At 33.9% G+C, this 25,140-nt stretch overlaps 3 protein-coding genes across 4 annotated transcripts; 1 reads left to right on the top strand and 2 right to left on the bottom strand.

Annotated features, from left to right (window-relative positions):
- Positions 1-48: 48 nt before the first annotated feature.
- LOC123672564 (gastrula zinc finger protein XlCGF8.2DB-like) lies at positions 49-2,210 on the bottom strand. Of its 2 annotated transcripts, none has more exons than XM_045606713.1 (3): positions 1,378-2,210; positions 1,024-1,322; positions 49-162 (listed from the first exon to the last, which is right to left on the bottom strand). In XM_045606713.1, the coding sequence occupies exons 1-2, from the start codon at positions 2,036-2,038 to the stop codon at positions 1,033-1,035; spliced, it is 951 nt and encodes a 316-aa protein (XP_045462669.1). In that variant the 5' UTR covers positions 2,039-2,210; the 3' UTR covers positions 49-162; positions 1,024-1,032. The 2 variants fall into 2 exon arrangements, with proteins under 2 accessions (XP_045462669.1, XP_045462668.1); XM_045606712.1 differs by having other exon boundaries at positions 1,037-1,322; positions 1,378-2,209.
- Positions 2,211-2,447: 237 nt separating this feature from the next.
- Positions 2,448-3,483, top strand: LOC123672568 (transmembrane protein 234 homolog). Its single transcript, XM_045606720.1, has 4 exons — positions 2,448-2,599; positions 2,653-2,795; positions 2,849-3,008; positions 3,220-3,483. The coding sequence occupies exons 1-4, from the start codon at positions 2,584-2,586 to the stop codon at positions 3,294-3,296; spliced, it is 396 nt and encodes a 131-aa protein (XP_045462676.1). The 5' UTR covers positions 2,448-2,583; the 3' UTR covers positions 3,297-3,483.
- On the bottom strand, positions 3,324-24,438 carry LOC123672563 (leucine-rich repeats and immunoglobulin-like domains protein 3). Its single transcript, XM_045606711.1, has 7 exons — positions 23,951-24,438; positions 8,293-8,461; positions 6,911-7,306; positions 6,403-6,630; positions 5,625-5,846; positions 4,595-4,808; positions 3,324-4,492 (listed from the first exon to the last, which is right to left on the bottom strand). The coding sequence occupies exons 1-7, from the start codon at positions 24,265-24,267 to the stop codon at positions 4,086-4,088; spliced, it is 1,953 nt and encodes a 650-aa protein (XP_045462667.1). The 5' UTR covers positions 24,268-24,438; the 3' UTR covers positions 3,324-4,085.
- Positions 24,439-25,140: the final 702 nt, after the last annotated feature.

Below are 25,140 nucleotides of genomic sequence, written 5' to 3'. Positions count from 1 at the left end.
AACCAAAATTAATTTCCACATTGAAAGATAATGAAATAAAACATATTATTTAAATAACAAGAATTTTTATACATATATACATATCTCATAAAAATTATTTCAGAAACAAAAATAAAGCTAACTAGGTTTGAAGGAAAGATCTGCTGTAGCCGAGTTTATCACCTGAAAAAAAAAAATTGAAATTAGAAAAGAAGCAAAACTTTTGCTATTTTTATGAAAGGTAAAATACAAAGAGAGATTAAAAAAGAATCGTAAGAATAATTTGCCGAGGTGACAGTCGTATAAAGGAGGTGTGATATTCTTAATGTTTTTTAAGCTTTTATCCATGTTCGTTTCATTTTATTTTTTTTTATTCAAATAAAATGATAATTTCCACCTAAATATTGAAAAGTCATTAGTTACTTTTATATGGAAGTAATATTTTTGCTACATCAGTTTCAGCGAGTTCTAATTCCACCAATACACAAGGCACTACTATAAATCAATATACAAATTATTCAATCGATATACAAATTGCACAGAATTGGAATGTGTCTAAGTAATTCTGTCAAAGAATATATTCTCTTCTTTAACCACGATAGTGACTACTATGGCTCCACTCAAGCAGGTAGCCATAAGAATATATCAAAAGTTACTTATTTTCGATTTTTCTTTATGAAATTTAACATATTATGGGGGCAACAATAAGTGAATGACTTACACCTTCAGCATAGCAACTAATAAACAAGACCTAAATTTTTAGAGAGATTACTTTAAATAATCGAGAAAACTGGATCATACAAAAAATGTTTCTTGAATATTATTTCACAGTAACACAATCTTAAAACAGCATTTTCGAATTAAATAAAATAATATAAATATAGAATATCATCAACTTTGGACAAAAGTTATATCACCAAAAAATGAGGCTTATTTAATAAAATTACAGTAATAAATAGGTCATCAGAATTCATACGAATGACAGTCACTCTATAAAATGAAATTTCAGTGTAATAATACAATAATATAATTTTAATTATTTACCTTATTCACTTACTTATGGTATTTTTTATGCTTTAGAAGTGCTCTTTTCGTCCTAAATGTAGCTGGACATTCAGTGCATTGGTTGTCATTAGGTTCTACTTCATCACATTGAAAATCGTTCAAGTTATCTCCATGCACGGTAGTCTCATGTCTCATTTTAGCTTTATAAGTGGAGAATTTACAATCACAAAAATCGCATCTACTTTCTGATGGTGATGTATGAAGCTGCATGTGTTTGTTCAAATTGCCCTTTTGGGTAAATTTATGTCCACATAATTCACACTCAAATGGCTTCTCACCTTAAATGAAAACGAAATTAAAGCCAGGGAAACTAATACTACTAATGAAACATACCTGTATGAATCCTCAAATGACGAATAAGATTAGCTTTTTGAACAAAACCTTTATTACAAACTCCACACTCAAACCTCTTATCTCCATTATGTGTGGCCAAATGTTTCTGTAGATTTGATTTTTGAGTGAATCTGTGGCCACATAATTTGCAACCAAAAGGTTTACTACCAGTGTGTGTCTGATAGTGACGCAGCAAATTTCCTTTTTGAGAAAAGGATCTTTCACATGATGGGCATTGGAATCGGTTAGTATTGATGAAATTTCTTCTAAATATTTCGGTATTAACATCTCTTACTTCACCTTCCTCTAGATCATTAGTATCAAACTGAATATATTCATCATCATCAATCATTTGATCAACTTCATCTCCCAATAATTTATAAGTATTACCATCCACATCAACAAATTCTGTGCCATTAAAATCGAGTTCGTTGCCCTGAATTTCGATATAATCATCTTCTTCCTGAGTCTGAATTCCTAAAGGTTCTGGTTTAAGTGCAATATTTGTATCCAACAGAATAATTTCTCCTTCTAAATCTTCATTCACTAATTCGTTTTGTAGTTCTTCAATTTTTTTCCTTTTGAAATTAATAACTTTTTGTGTAACACCTGGAAAAGTATCATTTGTTTGTTTGAAGAAAGTGTAATCCTCTGAATCCATATTTTTCTTTTTCTTGAGTAACTTGAGTTGCAAGAAAAAGAATTCCTCTTTCTAAGGTAGTCTTTGTTCACAGCACTGAAGCCTGACGCAGATATGGCGTGTAAAATCACTGATGAACATAAAACAAACACAAAGTGAAATAAACATTCTATGATAAATTTCATTGAACTTCGGTCTTCGGTCATAGAGTATATGAAACAGAGAGTATGCTCAAACCATTGAACTAATAATACAATGGTTTTATTAATTCTATGGCTCAAACCCACAGAACAGAAATTTATATAAAATATATGATCTATCATTGTTTTGATAATTTTAAATGAACATTTTGGGTCAGTTTAAAAATTAAAATATGACAAACACCTAAATCCATTTTTATAATTCTTTTGGTTAGTTATGATCTGAGAACATAGAAATGTTCTATTATTGTGACAAGCAATCTATGATTATGTTGACAATAACCTACAAACAACAAATATTTTTCAAAGAATACTCTAAATAAATGGCACTGTTTCGGTTTCCACAATTTTAGAACAATTCCCATTATGTTCACTCAAATTTGTAATTAGTTGAGAACTGAAGTAGATGAATAATAAATTTAAAAATTATTTTAGGTTCCTTGGTTTTGGTTGCATTGTTATGGGGATGTACAAATCCAATTTTGAAGAAAAATTCAACTAAAATAGTAGATATAAAATCAAGTTCCCAGATTGAAAATTTTTATTTAGAAGTTAAATACTTATTTACCAACCTTAGTGTAAATATGACATAATACTTTTGAATATCAAATAATTTTGGTATTGATTTCAGTATATGATACCATTTATTGTGAATCAGTTGGGATCTGTGATGTATTTTATAGCTCTACAAAATATCGACATATCACTTGCATTACCAGTAGCTAATTCACTGACATTTGTCTTTACTGCTATAGTAGGCTGGATATTAGGAGAGGAATTGCCTAAGACTAGTAAGAGAATTGATTTTCAAATACCGCTATCATATTTTTGATAAATTCATATGAATGCGAATATGTTCTGTGATTGTTTCTCAACATTTTGGCTTATTTATCTACTTTTCTCTTGAAGCTAGCTGAATATTTTTAACATTGGTATATCTAAATATGTTCATTTTATCTCCATCACAGATTAATCAAATATTATGCTTTTGACATATTTCAGATGTTATTCTTGGAATTCTAATGATTTTTACTGGCACTGCATTATGTACTTACGCCAAGCAGCTGAATGCTAATTAATGGAGTATAGGAAAGAAAAACATCAACTTTAGATTCATGATTTGACTATATAGATAACATACAAAGAAGTTGTGATAAATATATATTAAATATTTTAAAACTATCTATACAATATACTTTGACTTGTTACATAATATTTGATACAATTTAAATACTTTACATCAAATAAAAATATCAGTTTCAACTACTTTTGTTGGTGAATATATATTTCTAAACTCTAGTTAACTTACCATTTTAAGCTATAATTGTAGGGTAGAACAAAAATTCACAAAAATTTCTTAATCACATTCAACTGGGTGGCTGATCAATATAAATTGCAATGTACAAGTCAATCAAAGGTCATATAAAAAATATTTTTGCACTGAAAGGTTTTCAAATTTTATTTTGCAGATTGATAGGTTGGAGCCCAATTAATTTGTCTATTCAATTCCTTCATTTAGGAGATTTTTTGGAATAAAACCTTTCAAATATTTGGAGTTTATTTTAGTTAATTGATGAGGAATGATACGGGAATATGTGAAGGTGTCTGATTTCATTTGCTTCTAATACTTCTTTGTCTTGATTTGATTGAATTTAGTAATAATTATAAGGCGCTCTCTACTATCGATTAAGTGTTGATAACATGCTTTTGGAAATACTCAGTTACATTAGAGAATATCTTATCAATCTGTAGATAAATCCTCGTTCAGAATCAAGGATAAATACTTTGAAAGGACAAAGTGATAGCTTAACGATGACTAGCAATAAATTATTATTCAAAACATTCAATGAAATTTGGTTGGAAACATCTCATGGTTTTCTGTGCTCTCCCAAGTCCTCATGTTTTTCAGGTTTGGTTTCGATCTGAGTGGCAAGCTCCTCAACTCTCTTCTTTATTTGTTGTATTTCTGAAGCCAGTTTGGACAATTTTATAGAGTCGTTTGATAGAGTGGAGTTGGATAGGGCTGCCAATGAATCAGTCAATGTTTCTGACGATTTTTGCAATGGAAGTGGTTTCATTAGCTGAGTGGTTTTTGGTGAGGTTGCTGATAACGTTGCAGTGGTTTCTGGGATATATCCTAGGAAGCCATTCGGTTTGCTGGTTACAGGTTGTTCACTCAGTGGGGGGCAGTGTGATATACCGTAGATTCTTGTATGATTGATTTCCATATAAGCAGAAATTTCTGGTAATGCTGCATCACAAAGTATTGGGTTGTCTGAAAAAAAAAATTGCTTTTATTATGGAATATAGGTGAATAAGACCAAATTGTAGAACCGAAACGAAAAACAACTACATATTTTTTTATAGGAATGCCTACCTTGTAAATCAATCTTTAACGTGTCCCAGGCACCTTCATTAGCAGCATTTCCAAGAGTACATCTTGTTTTACTAACCAGCTCACGACCCAAAGCTATGATGTTATTGTTAGCAAGATCAGCATGACACAATATAGGTAATCCCTGAAAGTCTTTCTCTAAAATTGTTAGTTGATTGTGACTTGCTTTCAATGTGTCCAATTTGGGCAGATAGGTCTGGAAGAAAAGTTCATCATTTTATATTTATCTATTGATAACACAGTAACAGATAAAGGTTATTTTCTCAATTTTCATCACCCCATTTGAACAACTATCCTGAGTTAAATCAGCATTAAAAATATCAATTTAGGTGCTGCTTCTGGTAGGCTAACAGAGCTGTAACGACCCCGATTCGGTAATAAATCACCATTCATGATGAAAAATATCAAATGCCAAAGTCAGTCTTTATCAAGCCATACCAAAGTAAAATAAACTAACCGGATCAACAATAACAACAAATAACAGAAGCCAACGGACATTTTTTAACTGTTCCTGGTTTTTGGGTGCAGTATTCTAAATAGCTCTCAGTTTTTTTCTATCCAGACCTATTATTATGTTTATTTTTCCAACTTTTGTATATTTCATGTGTGACTATTACTTTTGCCGGTAAAAAAAACACAACAAGTTTTCTGCTTTCTTTTGAATGTATTCGTCAAATACATAACAAAACACATCAGGATCATTTGCACACCTACTTCTGTAGCTCAAAAACTAGAGCTGATAGAAAAATCTGGTGACTTTTTAAATCAGAACATTGATAACATTCAACATTTTGTTATAAAATTTCTGAGAAAATAACTCCATACATACATGAAGGTATGTATGGTTTTTTCATTCAAATTAAATTGAAAATGATTGAATTTATTATTTTTGATTTTAACTGATTTGAAGCTCACAGGAAAAAAAATTTCCTATTCTGAATGTGTGTGCAGAAAAGTATTCCTTGGTGAACTTATCAGAAAATAACTATAATTAAATATTCTGGTTTCTCACCCCACTCAGTTCCTCCAAAGTCTTCAGATAATTGGACGACAGGTCAAGAAAACTCAGCTTGTCCAAACCCATAAAGTCGTCTGGAGAGATTTTTCTCAATTTGTTGAAGCTCAGATGAAGTTTGTTCAATTCCCTCAATCCAGAGAGACTGCCATTGAGAGATTCTATTTCATTGTGGTCCAGTTTTAGTTCGGAAAGTTTTATGTTCCATTCAATCAGATTCTGTAAAAGAAAACGAATTATTTCTGGGTGTAGAAACTACCTATGCCAAAAGGACCGAGTATTCATTTTTAAAAACTTAATAAATTCCGAAAAAAGAAAGATTTCATATAAAATAGACAAATTTGAATGATTGCTATGTTTTCATGAGATGTCATTTTAAAGGATAGTACGTCAGTACTTTTTCTCAATTAGAGAAATATTCACAAATGCATGGATTAATCTAGTGAAACTGTGAAATAATTCCAATAGAAATTATGGCAACATTCTGTATTATTTTTCGACATTTCTTATGTCATTCGTGTTCAGAAGGTTATGCCATTTAATGACGGAAAGATACACGCTTCAACAACGTTTAAAAATTGTTGAATTGTTTTAGCAAAATCAGTGTTCATTTATGAATAATGAGATAAATTCAAAAAGACAGTATTCAGTTAATTTCAGACAAATTTGAAAGTGAATTTTCTCTACGCGATACACGGTACCAAGTACTGAGCCGTACTTGGTACCAGTTTCAAATGTGTCCACATTCACAATATGAATTATACAGTTCGTTTACCGTAGGAGGTCCCTTAATCGACGATATTTTGTTGAATGACAGATCTATGCCTTTTATCTCCAGCCCCTTGATTTCCTCGAACGAAAATTCTTCTATCAAGTTTGTTGTCACGTTGAGGAACTGCAGGCTTCGTAGACCAAGAAGCGAGTTGTTCAGGGATGTTATCCTGTTGAAACCTAGCAGCAGACTGACCAAGGATTCAGCCTCCTTGAAGTCATCTTCGGTTAACTGCAAATTGGAAAAAAATGTGTTAGAAATTATTGGAAATTTAACAAATAAAAAATTCAATCCAACAGGATTGAGACAATTTGAAATTTTTATAATGGCGACACTTTACAAATGACATAAGAAATGTCAAAAAATAATACGTTATTTTCTGACATTTCTAATGTCATTTGTGACCCCGATCCATAGATAAACTAGATTAGTTAGTCTATTCCCCGATCCATCTGTCAAATTTGTTTTCGAATGCTGGCATGCTGCGTACCATAATCACACACAAACTTACCGTATCGATCAAATTATTGTCCAGATAGACCCTCTCCAGTTTTCTCGACTTCGATAGACAGCCGTCCAAACTTTTCAGTTTGTTGTGCTGGAGAAACATGGTCTGAAGATTGGGCAAAGTCATCAGGGTCTTCGGCAGTTTCTCTATCCTGTTGTTCGAAGCCAGGATCATCTTGAGCCTCTGGGCCCCTTCGGGCAGCTCGTCCTCAAGGTCTGTCAAGTCGTTCTCGTTGATGAACAGCCAATTTAGGTCAGAGAGATTCCTCAAGGTTCCGTTCAGGGTGGTCAAAGAGTTCCGTCCCAGATGCAACCGCTTTACTTCGGGCGGAATGGCGTTTTTCTCTATGTTCGTCATCTGGCAACCTGGCACGATGAGGGCTTCCAGATGTGGAAGGGCCTGGAAGTAGAATCTGGCTAAAATATTTTCGTTGTTGTGCAACTTCCAGTTATAAAGGGTGTTTTTTTTTTCGAGGTATATAACTTTAAGTCGGCACTACTGTTCAAGATGGCGACCGATTTAACAGCTGTCAAGTGATTTATTCTCAGTTTGATTTGGCAATTCATCATGAATAGACTCACGCCTAAACAACGCTTGCAAATAGTGCAATTTTATTTCGAAAATAATGGTTCTGTGTGGAATACGTATCGCGCACTACGCACTTGGCGATGAAGCGCACTTCTGGTTGAATGTCTACGTCAACAAACAAAACTGCCGCATTTGGAGTGAAGCTAATCCTCAAGTGTATCCGTATTTGGTCCGTACTTCTTCAAAAACGATTATGGCCAGAACGTTACAGTCAATGGTGATCGGTATAGAGCCATGATTACTAACTTTTTCATTCCTGAATTGAACAACCATGATGTCCAGGAGCTGTGGTTCCAACAAGACGGCGCAACATGTCGCACAGCTCGTGCCACAATCGATTTATTGAAAGACACGTTTGGTGACCGCCTAATTTCACGTTTTGGACCTGTGAATTGCCCTCCAAGATCTTGTGATTTAACACCGCTAGACTACTTTCTGTGTGGATATGTAAAGTCATTGGTCTATGCGGATAAGCCACAAACCCTTGACCATTTGGAAGACAACATTTGCCGTGTTATTGCCGATATACGGCCATAAATGTTGGAAAAATCATCGAAAATTGGACGTTCAGATTGGACTACATCCGAGCCAGCCGTGGCAGTTATATGCCAGAAATCATATTTGAAATGTATTGCCACTAGATTATCTTGCGGATAAATAAAATTCATGTCAATCGAATAATCCATCGTTGTTTTATTGCAATTTAAAGTTCTATAGCTCTAAAAAAAACACCCTTTACATGTTACAGATTTTTGAGGAATGTTTGTAATTTGTCACCAAATAGTTTTTTTAGTTACCTTGAAATTGGACTCCCTCAGTTCTCTGATCTTGGTTCGTCCGAAATCCAGAGTTTTGACCATCGGAAGATGTGGCCAAAGATGTTCCGGTACCTCGTCAATGTAGTTATCTGCCAAACTGAAGTATTTCACACCATGTAAACCTTCGAATACGCCTGCATCTACTCTTCTGAAAAAAAAATTGGAATAATTAGTGCTCGATAGACGAAAGTTAAAATTCAACAATCAAAAGAGCTAGATCGTGCAAAAAACAATTGTATTAATAATGATATAAAGGTTTTTCCAATAAGAGGTTCAATTTTGAATTACGCTATTTGGGCAGCTGTCATCTTTTGACATTCGACAAGTGAAAAATAAAAATTACTCCAATACTAAAAATGGAACGATACATGCTTTAACAACTCAATGAAATTGTTAAAATTCACTGAAATGGTAAAAATTAAGCAATCGCAGTTCGAAAAACTAAAGCAATTTTGGATCGTCGTGAAGCACCTCCTCGGACGGCAATGGTGAAATTGGTGGAAAAACTTGAGCTGTCGGAACAAGTTAGTGATGTGGAGAATGGAAACCATATGCGTCGCTCAAGAACAACTGAGATTATTGCTGGAGTAGCCCATAGCGCACAGCGATAGGGTAATGTTGGCAAAAACTCAGAGTTGTCGACTTCTCGTAGATCTTGGGAATTAGGCGTTCCTCAAAAGACATTTACGCCGTGTTCTGCATTATTTTCAACAAGACGGAGCCACGGGCCACACAAGTAACGAAACGATCACAATTTGGAAGAAAAATTTTTTCTTGAAGAGGTGATTACTATTGGCTACCCAGAGCTTGTGATTTAACACCTTTAGACTTTTTTCTCTGGTTCCACGTGAAAGATAAGGTGTATTCAAATGCTCCACAATTTATTCAAGACCATAAAAATGATAGACCGATCTGTGCGGGGAACAATATCCAAAAAAAAAAAACAAATTAAAAACTATTGTTGTCTGTATAAAAATCATTAATTCAAAATCCGGAATTCGATACGAAATTTCAACGAGATTTTTTCATTAGAAATAATGACCGTAAATCAATCGCTTTCTTCTAATGATGGATAGACTAAGTGACAAATGACGAACTAAGTATTGTGATAACCTAATAGCCCTTTGATTATAATTCAATTACGTTCACAAATGCAAGACAATCTATTGGCTCGTCTCTTTTAATCATAATTAATTAATCTTAGGAGAGTAAACAACGTACTGTATTCTATATTATTTATGTCCTCTCGTTTACTATTACTAATGAATTCTTTTATTCTGGAAATGTTAATATCAATAATCTGGATATGGCAAAATGGATATGGGCAATAAGCAACTTAGACTGCATAAAATATGTCAAAAAAAAACAAGAATTGTAGGAGAATAAAAAAATTCCTCTCACTTTTCGACATACTGTAGACAAATTTGAAAGGGATTTTTCTTAACAGGATATGTATTAGAGTACCAATACAATTCATCAATTTCTAAACGTTATTGAACCGTGTATCTTTCCATGACTCAATGTTATAACTTTCTGAACACAAATCCAATGACATAATACACAGAGTGTTGCCATTATAAACCATAATAAACCATTTTAAATTGTATAATTTCTATCGGAAAACTATAATAAATACATGAATATTTAATGTAGGTAGCTCATTATTTTATTTCAAATGTGCCTTGTATATCTTCAGATAATAATAATAAAATAAAATAATAATAAATTTATTCATCCCAAAATCAATTACAAAACATTATTATAGCTAAGAAGAGCGATTTGGCCTAAGTTAAAACTTGTGTGCCTTAATCACCCTCATCACAAAAAAAATATGTATACGCAATCGGGCATAATGGGTTGCAGGAGCACAGAAGATAGATGGTTTGGGGGTCAAACAAGTAAATTATATTCACATAGATAGAAGTTCAACAATTAGAAAACAGATGCAGGAATTTAACTTTATTTTCTCCAATGAAGGATTTTATGGATTTTCGACTTTTTCCTTTCATCACCAACTTCTTCAAATAGCCTGGAAGCTCGTTATAGATTTTTGGTAAAAAGTAAGTAACAAATCTACCACAAAATGAGCTTCTGATCTTGGGTATACGCATACACTCATTCATATTAGCTCTAGTACTATGATCGTGAGATACAGCTACAAAGGAATCATTAATCTTTGGCACAAAATTCAAGCTTGATAGTATATAGAGATTTCTAATATTTAGAATGTTAAGTTCTTCATAAAGTTCTAGAGTTGGATATCTAGAAGGTTTGAACGATAAAATTTTCAATATTCGATTCTGACATGTTGACAAAGTCTTCAAATTTGAATCATACAAACCGCCCCAAACGACAATGCCATATCCCAGAACCGATTCAACCAATGACTCATATAATAAAATAATCAATTTTCTGTTTAATATCTGTCTTAATTGACTGAATTTAAAGAATAGTTTTCGAATTTTAGATGTTAGATAAATTATGTGTTCATTCCATTTTAAATTTTCGTCTACAATTATCCCCAAGTATTTGACCTCTCTAGCCTTGTTTATCTTCACACAACTGCATGATCCAATTTTAAGGCAAGATGATGAATGAATCGACAAAAATTTAGTTCTTGGTTGATCTGCTATGGTTGGGGAAAATGTCATGAAATTTGTCTTATTATAATTCAAGCTGAGCTTACTCCCTGTCAGCCATCGACACACATCACCAAGACCATGCTCCGCTCGCTCATATACTTCACTCCAAGTATCAGCCGAGAACAAGAGGACTGTATCATCCGCATATGAAATGACCTTACCTTCTCTTATTAAGTTCCCAATTTCATTAACATAAACAAGGAACAGCAAAGGGCCTAATACCGTTCCTTGTGGGACTCCAGTGTTAATGGCGGCATAATCGCTGTAAACATTATTTATTTGTACTCTTTGCTTTCGGTCAGTTAGATAGTTTTTCAATAGTAGCAGTGGAGATCCCCGTACACCCAAATTCTCCAGTCTCTCAAATAGTATTTCATGTTCCACCGAGTCAAACGCCTTAGATAAATCTAAAAAGACCGCTAAAGTTTTTTTGCTGTTACTATGCTGTTTGTAAATACTACTGATACATTCAAAAATTGCATCTTCCGTAGACTTATTTGTTCTAAATCCAAATTGACAGTTAGTTAATATTTTGTTTTTTTCAAAAAAATTTTCAATTCGCATCTTTATACACTTTTCGAACAATTTGGCAAAGTTATTAATTAAAGATATGGGCCTATAATTTGTTGCTAGACATTTATCTCCCGACTTAAAAACTGGCGTAACTATGGAAACCTTCCATGCCTCTGGAATTGAGTTCGATTCTATACATTTATTATATATATGGAGCAATGGACTTATTAACATTTTATGATAACGCTGAATTATATCTGCAGTAACTCCATCATCTCCAGGAGATGACCGAGGTTTAAGAGATCTTATATGCAGGATCAATTCATTTTCAGTAATTGGTTCAAAAAAAATCGAGTTGCTTTGTCTGATAGATCTATTATCGGATGCTTGCAAATTTAAATTCCGGTCAATATTTCTTTGTACCTCCTTTCCAACATCTATGAAGAAACCGTTGAACGCATCTGCTACATCTTTCTCATTTTCTAAGAGTTTGTTATCTTGAATGATGGAAATCTTTCTTGGTGAGGTTTTTTTTTTGTTTATATTAGTAAATGAATTCACAGTCTTCCAAAGTTGTTTATAATCTGTCCTAAATTCTGAAATTTTATTTGTATAGTATATATTTTTAGTTTTTTTAATTAAATTATTCAAAAAGTTTCTGTATGTTTTATATTCATTTGATAGTTCCTGTGAAAAATTCTTAAGTAATAGTTTTTTGAGAGAATCTCTATGTTTTATAGAATTGATTATGCCTTGCGTTACCCATGGTTTCCTTTTTTTATTTTTATTCTTAACTACCTTTTCCCGAGCACACCGATTGACAATTGATGAAAAAGTCCCAATAAAAGCCTGGTAATTTTCACCAACCGTTTTCTCATTTTCATAAACCTCATGCCACGTTTCATTCTTCAGCATTTGTAGCAATCTACCGTGATCAACTATTTTATTTATTTGAACTGTATCCGCTCTATTACATATTTTAACATTATGTATGCTGACACCAATGCAGTAGTGATCAGTTATTGCGGTATGAATAATGTAAGGTTTTATCCCTTCTTTTTCTCCCTGAGAATTTGGCACCTTTAGAAATAAATGGTCTATAACCGTTGCCGAGTCTACAGTAGCTCTTGTTGGTTTATTAATACATGATAAGAACCCATTCTCAGCTAAAATATCCAGATATTTATTCACTTCATAATTACCAGAGTTATCAATATTAATATTCAAATCTCCTATGAAAACTTCAGTTTCTTGTATATCTATACTTGAAAAGTAATTTTGAAAGTCTTCTAGGAAAATATTTAGATTCGATTGAGGGGACCTATAACTAGCTGTAAGTCCATATGTTTTTTCATCAACCCTCAATAGACATCTCAATAAATTTGTTTCATGTATTTTATGAATTTCACATCTAGCCAACAGTGTACTCCTTACATATACTATTACTCCGTCATTTTTATTAAATGAAGATTCATTATAAAAAATATCATATCCATCGATTTCAAAATCATCTTTATTCTCAACTTTAAAAGTCTCCGATAGTATAATTGCGCCAATATTATCTAGTTTCACTTGATTCAAATAAATCATCAATTCTTCAAAGTTTTTTCTGATACTACGAATATTAAAATGTATTATATTGAAGTTATTATCATCAGAAATGTACTCCACTTCGTGAATTCCCTCGAAAACCTCTGTGCTCATACTATCATACCCATCAATTTCTTTGAAATAATCCAACAACATTCAGAACAATATATAAATGCAACCAATCGTCGAAATAAAAACAAAACAAGATCAAATGGAACAGATTGGCTCCGCAATGTAAAAAAAAAAAAAAATATATCATCAACAAATATGTAAAATAACCTAATTATCTGAACTTAATTATAAAGGTGCTAAGATTATTAATTCTTAAACTAAGTATTGTTCAAATTCCAATGTTAAATAATTAGTTCTTGTTATTAGACACAGACAAATCTGCACTGTTATGAATTTTTTTGATTTTATTATTCATTTTCACAAAAACATCCCCGAAATTGGTAAATACCAGTCTCTTGTCGTATATCTGAATTGCTTCCCTATATAGTTGAAATTGTTTCTTCTGCAAGTCCTCCATAATTCCAATTTGTGTTCCTTTCAAATTTGAGCAATTTTTGAAAACTAGGGCCTTGTGCTGATATCTCTCAAATTTCACAATAATTGGTCTAGTCTTCCCATTATTCTTTCCTACTCTGTGAGCTCTCACTATATCTTCCTTCCTGATGTTTGTTTTCAATTTCGCGTTGAAGAGGTTAAGTACTTTATCAGTTGTTTTTTCTCCTTGCTCCTCGTCTAAGTTGTATATGCAGATATTATTAATTTTACTTCTTTGTTGCAAACTCTGAACTTGATTTTCCAGCTGACCGATGTATTTCCTTTGATTTGTTATGGTAACTTCCAGGGCATTCAGTTTTTCGGTGATCTTCACAAAAACTTTATCAATAAATTCTTCATCATTGAAAATATCTTTCAGTGCTTCTTTGATTGTGAACTTCATATCGTTAACCACTTTCGGACCCATAATGATTTAAATTAAATTATAACAAATAAACTTGTATCAATTATTTTATCTGTGCAATATTCAAATGAATTAGATTCGTTTCTTTTTACGGAGCACAACCGAAAACACGTCTACCTGATGCGTGCCATATGATGAATATAGATGGAAGAAATATTACGTATCTGAGCTTAAATTGCCAATTTTCTCAGTTTACGCAAATTTGAGAATTGAAAAATTAGTCTCATCATCTCTTTCCGCTCTCAACGTAAAATACTGATGTCAATTTCAGGCTAATATTCGATTGACATCCTGCTTCCACTGCAACGACGCAGATGATAACATAGTTCTACAAAATAATTCGTTTTCGAACACAGATCTATCTATCATTTCGTCACAATTTGTGTAATGTCTGTAATTTTCGAATTTTGACCAGTGAATGGTCTCAACGATAAGGTTCGACTCACTGATGACTAGTTAGTACTCAAATTCCATTCTGTCCGTCCGTCTGTCCGTAAACACAATAAATCTCAAACGGAAAGCTACCGATTTTGAGAGAATAATTTGAATTCTCTAATAATCCCTAGGAAAATCCGAATTACTATAAAGTTTTGAACTTATTTACCTGTACCGAAGATTAATGAAGATTCGATAAATTGGTATAATCGACACAAACAAGTAGGACTACAAGAAACACCCTGTATCTTGAAAACAAATGAAAACAAAGCTTTTTGATGGTCCATGTTTAAGACTTTTATTTCCTAAAATTATCCAAGGAATGTTTCATTTTCCTTTGTACCTCCAATAAAGAAATATCTTTATCTTTATAGGTATAAATGCTTAAAAGTTCCTCTGAATCAGGACAGTCATTTTACCATTTTTCAAAATTCTACTGATGCTTGAACATCATAATCTTGAATCTCCTTCCGTAAACACGATAACTCTCGAACGAAAAGAGCTAAAAACTAGAAATTTTCAGGGTAGATTTGTAACTCGAATTCCTCGGTTGAGTTCTTTAATGTGCAAAATTCGAGTAGGGGTTCCGTAAATATGGCCTTTCGAAATTTGATTTTCCTGTTTCTTCAAAACTGTATATATTCGGTCGATATGAAAATTTGCATCTGAATATAGAATCAAGTTTCGTGCAAAATTTCATGCTAGATAGATAGATAGATATATGTTGATCGCATGAACAGAATCATGGAAAAGTCAAAAATATCAAAAAGAATAACCCAATATTTTTGTGACCCCAAAATCAACGTAGTTGATATTTTGGGTGTTGACTGTTGAAATAGCTATTCCAGGCATCATCACCATCAAAACCAAAGAAAAAGCGAAAAGAACATAGAAAAAAAGAATGATAATAAATATCTAATAATAAAAAGCACTGGCGTGAAGTCGGGAGCCTTTGAGCGTTCGTCCGTTAACGTGTCAATAAGCTCTATTAGTGTGATGTCACACACAGCCATTTTTGGTTCTCCTGTCAGTGTTCGGAATCCAAACAAAGAAATTGTCATTCAAAATAGTACGGTGTCGTTGAAGGAATTGGCTTATTTTCATAAATAAGAGTATTTGAGGAACGATTTCAGTATTAATTGATAGACAGAAGGAACAAGGTTAATACCATTAAGTTTGAATCCTGTATCATTCCCCAGATTTTGTAAAAAGCCGTGTGTTTATTAGTTGAACTTCAAGTTCGAACTTACTGGCATTAATCTCGTTCCTTCTGTCTATCAATTAATAGTAAAATCGTTCCTTAAATAAGCTTATTTATCAAAAAAAGCCAATTTCTTCAACGACAACGTACTAATTTGAATGACAATTTGTTTGTTTGGATTCCGAACACTGACAGGAGAACTAAAATGGTGGTGTGTGACGTCATCACTAATAGAGCGTATTGCGACTTTGGGGACCACATAACTATAAATACGTATATCGAAGGATGCAATTGACGCACGAATGAACGAGCGCCCAAAAGTTTCACGCCAGTGCTTTTCTTCTACTTCTACATCTCCGTCAATGATTTATCGTGCAGAATGATGTGTTTTGAAGTGAGACGTGCAGCGCCCACCTGATAGTCGGCTTCTTTACCGTCGTCACTCACTCAACACGAAGTTATTGCCATCTTATTAGATGATATCTTTAATAGGAGGCAATAAATTCATTTGACTCCTGGCCTACCCGGATCGAGCTGAAACGATTTATTAGAAGTCCAACAGCCAGCTCTTAATTGCTAGCTTAAATTGTGGAAATTTACCTCCGAGACATCTTACGGGTCGTTACAGTATTTTTTTTTCGAAGAAGTTCATTGTTTTACGTTTTATTGATTCGATTCAATAGGACAAAAATGTGAAATGGACTGGCGTGTAGATTGGTCTTTTACTTGTTCAAATTTATATTAATTTAATTGTTTCACATAACTTACCATTAGATTTTTGCGTGAAAATTCGGTATATTATGTTATTTTTGTCAAATTTCCTCGAATATTTGAATAAAACATATCCATTGGTTTTCTAAGAACTTCTGAATGTAATATTTGCTTACTGGGAAAAATCTACTCAAGTCATTTTCGATTTTGAAGTAATCGTGTTGATTCACAGAAATTCTTAGAAAACAGCTGATTCAGCAGACCATAGAGTAATAAAAATAGACAGAGGGCGTAGGTATACGGAATTTTTACATGTCCCCAACATGGTTAGATTACGTTGTCGGATCGTGATATATTTTCGAATCCATAATTATATATATATCCATAATTATATATATATCATTATGAATGAATATTATATTGAATTAAATATATTTATTTGAGTGATTCCCGAATAAATATGCAAATTTGAATATTTGGAATCCGATATTTTTCCTAATTGTCGAATTTATAGTATGCAGAATATTTATTATTTTCTGTATCTACCTGCTGAAATCCAAGGTTTGGCAACTATTGCTCTCCTAGGACCTAGTGTTATTCGTTTGGCGCGTTTTTTTTTCTGAATTTATGATATATTTAGGTATTCATCTCAATATATTTTGAGTAGATATGAAATGTTGATTAACTATGTTTGGCAACTTTTGCTCTCCTAGTGTCATCGGTTGTTTCACATCGTTTGGCGCGCTTGAAGTTTGTTTTCTGAATTTCTGATATATTTAAGTATTTATTTCAATATATTTTGAGTTAATATGAAACGTTGATTCACTATGGGACATAAGAAGTGCGTTCTTTGTGGAGAAACTCGAGAATTCAGTGAAATATCATATCACTGATATGTTTTCATTTCCTCGCGCTTCATGTCAAATTTGATAGTTCATGTTGGGGACAGAATTTACTTAGTTTATAATGAAATACCCTGTATATGCTGAAAAGTTTGCTTTTTATCTCAGCAAGCATTTAGCTATTTGTTAGTTTTCACTAAGATGTCTAAAATGTTTAGACGTCTTATCTGTCATAAAGGGTGTTTTTTTAGAGCTATAGAACTTTAAATTGCAATAAACCAACGATGGATTATTCGATTGACATGAATTTTATTTATTCGCAAGATAATTTTGTGGCATTACATTTTAAATATGATTTCTGGCATACGACCGCCACATCTGGCTCGGATGTAGTCCAATCTGGACGTCCAATTTTCGATGACTTTTTCCAACATTTGTGGCTGTATATCGGCAATAACACGGCGAATGTTGTCTTCCAAATGGTCAAGGGTTTGTGGCTTATCCGCTTAGACCAATGACTTTACATAGCCCCACAGAAAGTAGTCTAGCGGTGTTAAATCACAAGATCTTGGAGGCCAATTCACAGGTCCAAAACGTGAAATTTGGCGGTCACCAAACGTGTCTTTCAATAAATCGATTGTGTCACAAGCTGTGTGACATGTTGCGCCGTCTTGTTGGAACCACAGCTCCTGGACATCATGGTTGTTCAATTCAGGAATGAAAAAGTTAGTAATCATGGCTCTATACCGATCACCATTGACTATAACGTTCTGGCCATCATCGTTTTTGAAGAAGTACGGACCAATGATTCCACCAGCCCATAAAGCGCACCAAACAGTCAGTTTTTCTGGATGTAACGATGTTTCGACATACACTTGAGGATTAGCTTCACTCCAAATGTGCCAGTTTTGTTTGTTGACGTAGCCATTCAACCAGAAGTGCGTTTAATCGCTAAACAAAATTCGCTTATGAAAATCGGGAACAACGGCACATTATTTTTGAAATGAAATTGCACTATTTGCAAGCGTTGTTCAGGCGTGAGTCTACTCATGATGAATTGCCAAACCAAACTGAGAATAAATCACTTGACAGCTGTTAAATCGGTCGCCATCTTGAACAGAAATGCGAACTCAAAGTTATATACCTCGAAAAAAAACACCGTATATAAACCAGAAAGTTTCGAATGCACATAAATGAAATTGTTGAAATTCACTAAAAAAATTGTAAAACTTCTCAAAACTAAAGCCTCGTCCGGCAATAGTGACAGAGGTGGAAAATTTGAGCTGTTCGGACAAGTTGGTGATGTGAAGAATCGAAACCATGACCAACAACTAAGAATATTGCTGCTGTAGCCTGCAGTGTTGACGAAAACCCAGGGTTGTCGATTTCTCGAAGATCTTGGGAATTAGGCGTTCCTCAAAAGACATTTACGCCGTGTTTTGCATAAAGACTTACGTTTTAACGTTTATTTTCAACACGACGACGCTACGTGCCGCACAGGCAACGAAACAACCACAATTTTGCAAGAAAAGGGTTGATTACAATTGGCCATCGAGAGCTTGTGATTTGATATCTTTCGACTTTTTTCTTTGCGGGTCACGTGAAAGATAAGGTGTATGCGAGGGTGTATGCAAATGCTCCAAAATCTATTCAAGACCTTAAAGATGGAATTCGTGAAATTATCGATAACATACAGATGATATAAATGTGCGAATTGCCATTGGTCATGGAAAATCTACATGCGAAATTGAATACGAATTTGAACGACAAGCAAAAACTCCATATTTCATGCTTTTCTAATTTTTGGATCCACCATAGATTTCAAAGCGAAAAATTTCCACTTTATGGATCCAATATGACCTCAGGTAGCTTTTCCTTGTTCTATGGTTCGGACCGCAATCGATATTACTGCCGTCGATGGCGGTAACAGCTTCCTGTGGAACTGGATTGCCAATCAAAATACAAATGAGGAAATTGACCGGCGAATATGAATTTCCGAGAACAGTGCTGACCGGAACGAAAACAGCAATCATCCCATAGAATTTTGTCGCAAACTAGTCGGCGAAAGTCCAGCCTGACGAATGAATTTGATCTAATTAGTTAATGATGTGCCTGTAAATCAAAATAAGAAGAAATATATCTGCTTTATGACCGGCGCCAGAGCCCAGACTACGATCTGTAGTCATTACCCCATTTGTTGTACACAAATCCTGGTAAATAACTGACCTGGAAAATTTCTATCGGTAAATACGTCGATATGCCAATTTGATAGTCGATCCTACGCCCCTCGCGAAGGGAAATTGAAGTTTTTCATAGAGTAATAAACATAGATAGAGGAAGTATACGCAATTTTTACATGTCCCCAACATGGTTAGATTACGTTGTCTGATTGTGATTTATTTTCGAATTCACAATTTCACTACATCGCTATGAATGTTCATTATATTGAATGAAATATATTTATTTGAATGATTCTCAATTAAATATTCAAATTTGAATATTTGGAATCCGATATTTTTCCTAAATGTCGAATTTATAACAAGCAGAATATTTATTATTTTCTGTATATAAAGGGTGTTTTTTTTAAAGCTATAGAACTCTTAATTGCAATAAAACAACGATGGATTATTCGATTGACATGAATTTTATTCATCCGCAAGATAATCTTGTGGCATTACATTTTAAATATGATTTCTGGCATATGACCGCCACGGCTGGCTCGGATGTAGTCCAATCTGGACGTCCAATTTTCGATGACTTTTTCCAACATTTGTGGCCGTATATCGGCAATAACACGGCGAATGTTGTCTTCCAAATGGTCAAGGGTTTGTGGCTTATCCGCATAGACCAATGACTTTACATAGCCCCACAGAAAGTAGTCTAGCGGTGTTGAATCACAAGATCTTGGAGGCCAATTCACAGGTCCAAAACGTGAAATTAGGCGGTCACCAAACGTGTCTTTCAATAAATCGATTGTGGCACGAGCTGTGTGACATGTTGCGCCGTCTTGTTGGAACCACAGCTCCTGGACATCATGGTTGTTCAATTCAGGAATGAAAAAGTTAGTAATCATGGCTCTATACGGATCACCATTGACTGTAACGTGCTGGCCATCATCGTTTTTGAAGAAGTACGGACCAATGATTCCACCAGCCCATAAAACGCACCAAACAGTCAGTTTTTCTGGATGTAACGGTGTTTCAACATACACTTGAGGATTAGCTTCACTCCAAATGCGGCAGTTTTGTTTGTTGACGTAGCCATTCAACCAGAAGTGCGCTTCATCGCTAATGGACGTAGTGCTCTATACGTATTCCGCACAGAACCATTATTTTCGAAATAAAATTGCACTATTTGCAAGCGTTGTTTAGGCGTGGGTCTATCGATCATCGATAGACCCACGCCAAACCAAACCAAACGGAGAATAAATCACTTGACAGCTGTTAAATCGGTTGCCATCTTGGACAGTAATGCCAACTTGAAGTTATATACCTCGAAAAAAAACACCCTATACCTGCTGAAATCCAATGTTTGGCAACTTTTGCTCTCCTAGTGTCATCGGTTGTTTCACATCGTTTGGCGCGCTTGAAGTTTGTTTTCTGAATTTCTGATATATTTAAGTATTTATTTCAATATATTTTGAGTTAATATGAAACGTTGATTCACTATGGGACATAAGAAGTGCGTTCTTTGTGGAGAAACTCGCGAATTGAGTGAAATATCGTATCACTGATATGTTTTCATTTCCACGCTCTTCATGTCAAATTTGATAGTTCATGTTGGGTACAAAATTTACTTAATAAAAATGCACGATAGAACGACTTTAGTTAGTTACCGCGTTTATCACTAGATCGTTAGATTATGTTTACTGGTTGCTAAGATGAACAGAATATTATTCATTTTGTAAAATTTACATAATTATCAAACTCTTTTTCTACCGATTTTTCTATTTTCCAAATTAGGAAACAATATTCTGTGAGCATAAAAAATGTTGCATGTTCTCACCTATCGAAAGAAATGGTGTTAAATCGATGAAAGCTCTTTACAATAACCAGACTAACCTACCGATGTTGACGGTATTAAAAAAAAATTGTTTTTTTTTTCGTTTATCTTCTGGAATGTGTATAATTAGGGAAACATGTCCATTTTGTAAAATACTCATCCGACATGTCTGCTCATTTCAAAACCGCGCCTCTCATATCGCAAATCGACCAATGATTACCCTTTCTATAAATTTCACTAACCTTTTATCTTGTTGTAAACAGTTTCTTATCATTTATTTTAAGAGAATATGCGAAAACGTCAGCAAACACATTCTAGTTGCTCCATGATTGATAATTTTCAAAGAATTGAGATGTTAATCGTATTTTTCTTGGTAATATGATGTTTTTCAGAGGAGAATCATTATGTTGAAATACCACGTGAACAAAGGAGAATGTTCAATCTGGATACATGTAGGGGAAAATTCGAGGAAATCAATTCAAAGTTTTGGAAGTATTCCTCAATAATAGCTTGAACAATGTTCAATATGCATTCATATGCGTCCATAATTACGATATCATCAAGGATGTAGGGTATTTATTGATAAAAATGGTTTCAAATGGTTAAATTGTTCTCATTGATCATTATTGATTCAAAATTTGAGCAGCCGCGTCAACATTTGAATGAGTTATAGAACACTGAAAAATAAGTAGTGTTTTCCTTTCAACCTACTATATTCGAAATGTCTTATTAAGGGTGCTACAACCCTTAGTATATTCCTAACGCTGATATGTTTTTCATCAATAACTTTCGAAAGAGTAAAAATATTATCGATCCAAATTTTGAGTATTATTTGAGAGTAGCAATATAAGTTATTTGCATTTACCATTTTGAATCTTTGGATTCGCCAAGGGTAGTTTTAAAGGAGTGAGTAGACTTTTCAATCTTTTCTGTCATCATTTTTTTTCAAATGAACTCATTGAAATTATATTTCCAGAAGTTATTTTTTGAGAAAAGGTACTTTTGATGAATCATCAAAGAATTAATCGTTTCCGAGTAATACCAGTTTGAAGACGGATGTTTCCATTCTTGAATGCTATAACTTAACTAATATATACAGAGTGTCCCAAATTCGATGCTCACCAAAACATCTCGGAAACTATAAGATTTGGGAAAAAAAATCTTCAAGGACTCCGATCTCTTTTTTCGAAATAATCAGAAAGCAGATCATAGATATCTTGATTCACTCTCTAGTTACAGGGAGTTTCTGAAAACTGAATATCTATATCTGGATTTCTGTTCGAGATATTCAAAAAATTTAAAACTTTCTTTAATAATTTTATGGCTTTTATTATACTAATAACAGATCGTAGAAATCAATTACTGTTTTAGGGAAATATGGTGTTTCTTGAATGGGACACCCTATATTTCTCGAAGCAGTTTTTTTAGCCGCAGATTTGTCCAAAAGCATTCCATAATCGGTTTTTCAAAAATGTCATTAGTTAAGAAGATATTGAGTTTTTCACTTTAATTATGTTTATGAGACACCTTATATATATACAAATATTTTTCATTTATTTCGAGATTCAATTCATTTTACGTCTATAACTGTAATCAAATCATATATAGTGTGTCCCAATTAAAAAACACCAACTCTCTTCTATATCTCTAAAACGATCATTAACTTCTAATCAAATGAGACACCATATTTTGGACTTGATTACAATTATACACAAAATGAATTAAATTCCGAAATAAATGGAAAATATTCATATATAAGGTGTCCCATTAAAAAAATTTATAAAAACTCAATATCTTTGAAAAATATGACATTTTTGAAAACGAGATGCTTTTCGATAAATCTGCGACTAAAAACTGCGTTGATAGGGTGTCCCACTTAAGAAACTCCAACCCTCCTCTATATCTCTGTAACGATAATTAATTTCTATGATCCATTATAAGTATCATAGAAACTATAAAAATTAAATTAAAAAAACGATTTAGAATTTTTTCAATATCACGAACAGAAACCACGATATAACTAAATATTTGAAAAATCATTTTTTAGAAACTCCCTCCAACTGGAGAATGAATCAAGAAATCTATGCTCTGCTTTCTGATATCTTATTATTTCGAAAAAAGAGATAGGGGTGCTTAAAGACTTTTTCTTATAGTTCTCGAGATGCTTTCAGTGTGCATCGAATTTGAGACACACTGTACATCTATGTGTTAGGATAGAAAAGTACATATGTCTTGCACTGAAGGAGAAAAATGTCTATCTTCAAACTAAAATTGTCAGGAGTATCCTTTTACAAGGAAAAACTTCAGAGAGCATTATTTCGCTATGCTTTTTATGACAAAATGACAACCCAAAAAAACTTCCAAAACTGCCCCCATTGAATATAAAGATTCAAAGTAGTATTTGCAAAAAAATTATCTTGGTACCCTTGAATAATACCCAGAATGTGAAAGTAGTAACAATAATCGTTACTACTTTCGAAAGTAATAATCCGATTATGGTGAAGCCTGCTCTAAGGGTTGTATCACCCTTGATCAGCGGTTCATAGAAAAAAAACTACTCAACTTTCGGTGTTCTATCACCTCTCAAAATATAGCTCTACATTTCCGGCACACCCTGTCCATCTATATCTCTGAAACCATTGGACAGATTCAGAGTATCAAGACCCTCCAAAACGAACATACCAAGACCTAGCCTCAGCTTAAAACGCAACCACAAAACGTCCACACTTACTCTAAGTTGTCGTGGTTCAGGTTCAAGTTAACGATGGTCATGTTCAGCCTCTTGAAATAACCAGGCGGCATATCCTGCAGGTTGGACCCGACCACCTTCAGGGAGACCCTCTCGTGGGGCCCGAAATGTCCCTGAAGGGCGCCATTCACCTCCACGTGGGAACTCATCCCCGAACACTGCACGTCCTTCACTTGGTTAATGTCCATCCTGCAGGTGCAGGGTCTGATGTCCATGGACATGGGACACCCGATGATCGAGACATTGAGCATCGCGAGGAGCAGAGCTGAAGCCATCTTCGCGAGCGTGCTGTATCGCATGGAACCACGGACCGGACTGTGGCTGTAGATCGGTTGTTTTGCCGATGCTTGGATTTTATCATCGGTGGGTAGAATATACACGCGTTAGGTTCACATTTAGACGACGCGTCGGGCGTTTCAGGCTGGACCAAGGGTTTTTGGTCCTTCAGGTCGGATCTCGGATCTTCTGCCGGGGCTGGGGATCGCGCGCTGTTCTTATAGGCGAGGGAGGACTGTTGGGCGCTTCTGGTTTGGCCGGGTTGGTACGGGAGATGATTCGGTTTCTTGTGATTATTCTACAGCTCTTTAGTTATTGAATTATGTTACAGAAGTTTGACAGTTGTAGATTAGACACTTTTTTTTCTTGAGGTCAATTTTTGGAAATGAAACATCGCCGATATGTAACGATTTCATTTAATAATCTTCTTCAGAGCCCTAAAATACAATACCCAATACAGAAAATTGTACTACATTTATTATAAATAGGGGAAATTATGATCACATTGCAATAACACAATTGAAAGCGAGATTACAGCTAACAATGAAAGGCTAAAATTAAGAAAAACCAAAAGACAAGAGAAAGAATACAATCTATCTGGTCTGGAATCAACAGATTTATTGAATGTATTTTTAGGAGAGTTACTTACATTTTTTTTGTGGTTTTAATGTCAGAACACGTAAAATTTCAAACAAATACACCTCATGGAACATCATATGGAAAATGATCAGGAGAAATTGACTTGACAGATTGATCTAACATTTTTTATTATAAATATGTTGTACATATACAAAGTGTACCTAAATTGAAAGGAACAAAGGAAAATGAGAGATTCCTTTGGTAATTTTAAAAAAGAAAAGTCCTATGAACATGAACCCGCCAAACGATTTGTTTTA

This window comes from Harmonia axyridis, chromosome 2, assembly GCF_914767665.1.
Source record: "Harmonia axyridis chromosome 2, icHarAxyr1.1, whole genome shotgun sequence".
In the NCBI taxonomy this organism is placed as follows: Eukaryota; Metazoa; Arthropoda; class Insecta; order Coleoptera; family Coccinellidae; genus Harmonia; species Harmonia axyridis.
The sequence above is the reverse complement of the archived record's forward strand: the minus strand, read 5'-3'. Positions and strand labels throughout refer to the sequence as shown.

What these genes read in the sequence shown, in the direction of transcription:
- LOC123672563 (XM_045606711.1), bottom strand. Translation starts at nt 24,267, where the DNA reads ATGCGATACAGCACGCTCGCGAAGATGGCTTCAGCTCTGCTCCTCGCG. An exon ending in ACAATAATTTGATCGATACG is followed by an intron (nt 6,631 to 6,910) that starts GTAAGTTTGTGT and finishes TCCAATTTGCAG; the next exon opens with TTAACCGAAGATGACTTCAA. An exon ending in CGATTAAGGGACCTCCTACG is followed by an intron (nt 5,847 to 6,402) that starts GTAAACGAACTG and finishes TTTCTTTTACAG; the next exon opens with AATCTGATTGAATGGAACAT.
- LOC123672564 (XM_045606713.1), bottom strand. Translation starts at nt 2,038, where the DNA reads ATGGATTCAGAGGATTACACTTTCTTCAAACAAACAAATGATACTTTT. An exon ending in TCATTTGAGGATTCATACAG is followed by an intron (nt 1,323 to 1,377) that starts GTATGTTTCATT and finishes TTTTCATTTAAG; the next exon opens with GTGAGAAGCCATTTGAGTGT.
- LOC123672568 (XM_045606720.1), top strand. An exon ending in ACTTATTTACCAACCTTAGT is followed by an intron (nt 2,796 to 2,848) that starts GTAAATATGACA and finishes TATTGATTTCAG; the next exon opens with TATATGATACCATTTATTGT. An exon ending in AGAGGAATTGCCTAAGACTA is followed by an intron (nt 3,009 to 3,219) that starts GTAAGAGAATTG and finishes GACATATTTCAG; the next exon opens with ATGTTATTCTTGGAATTCTA.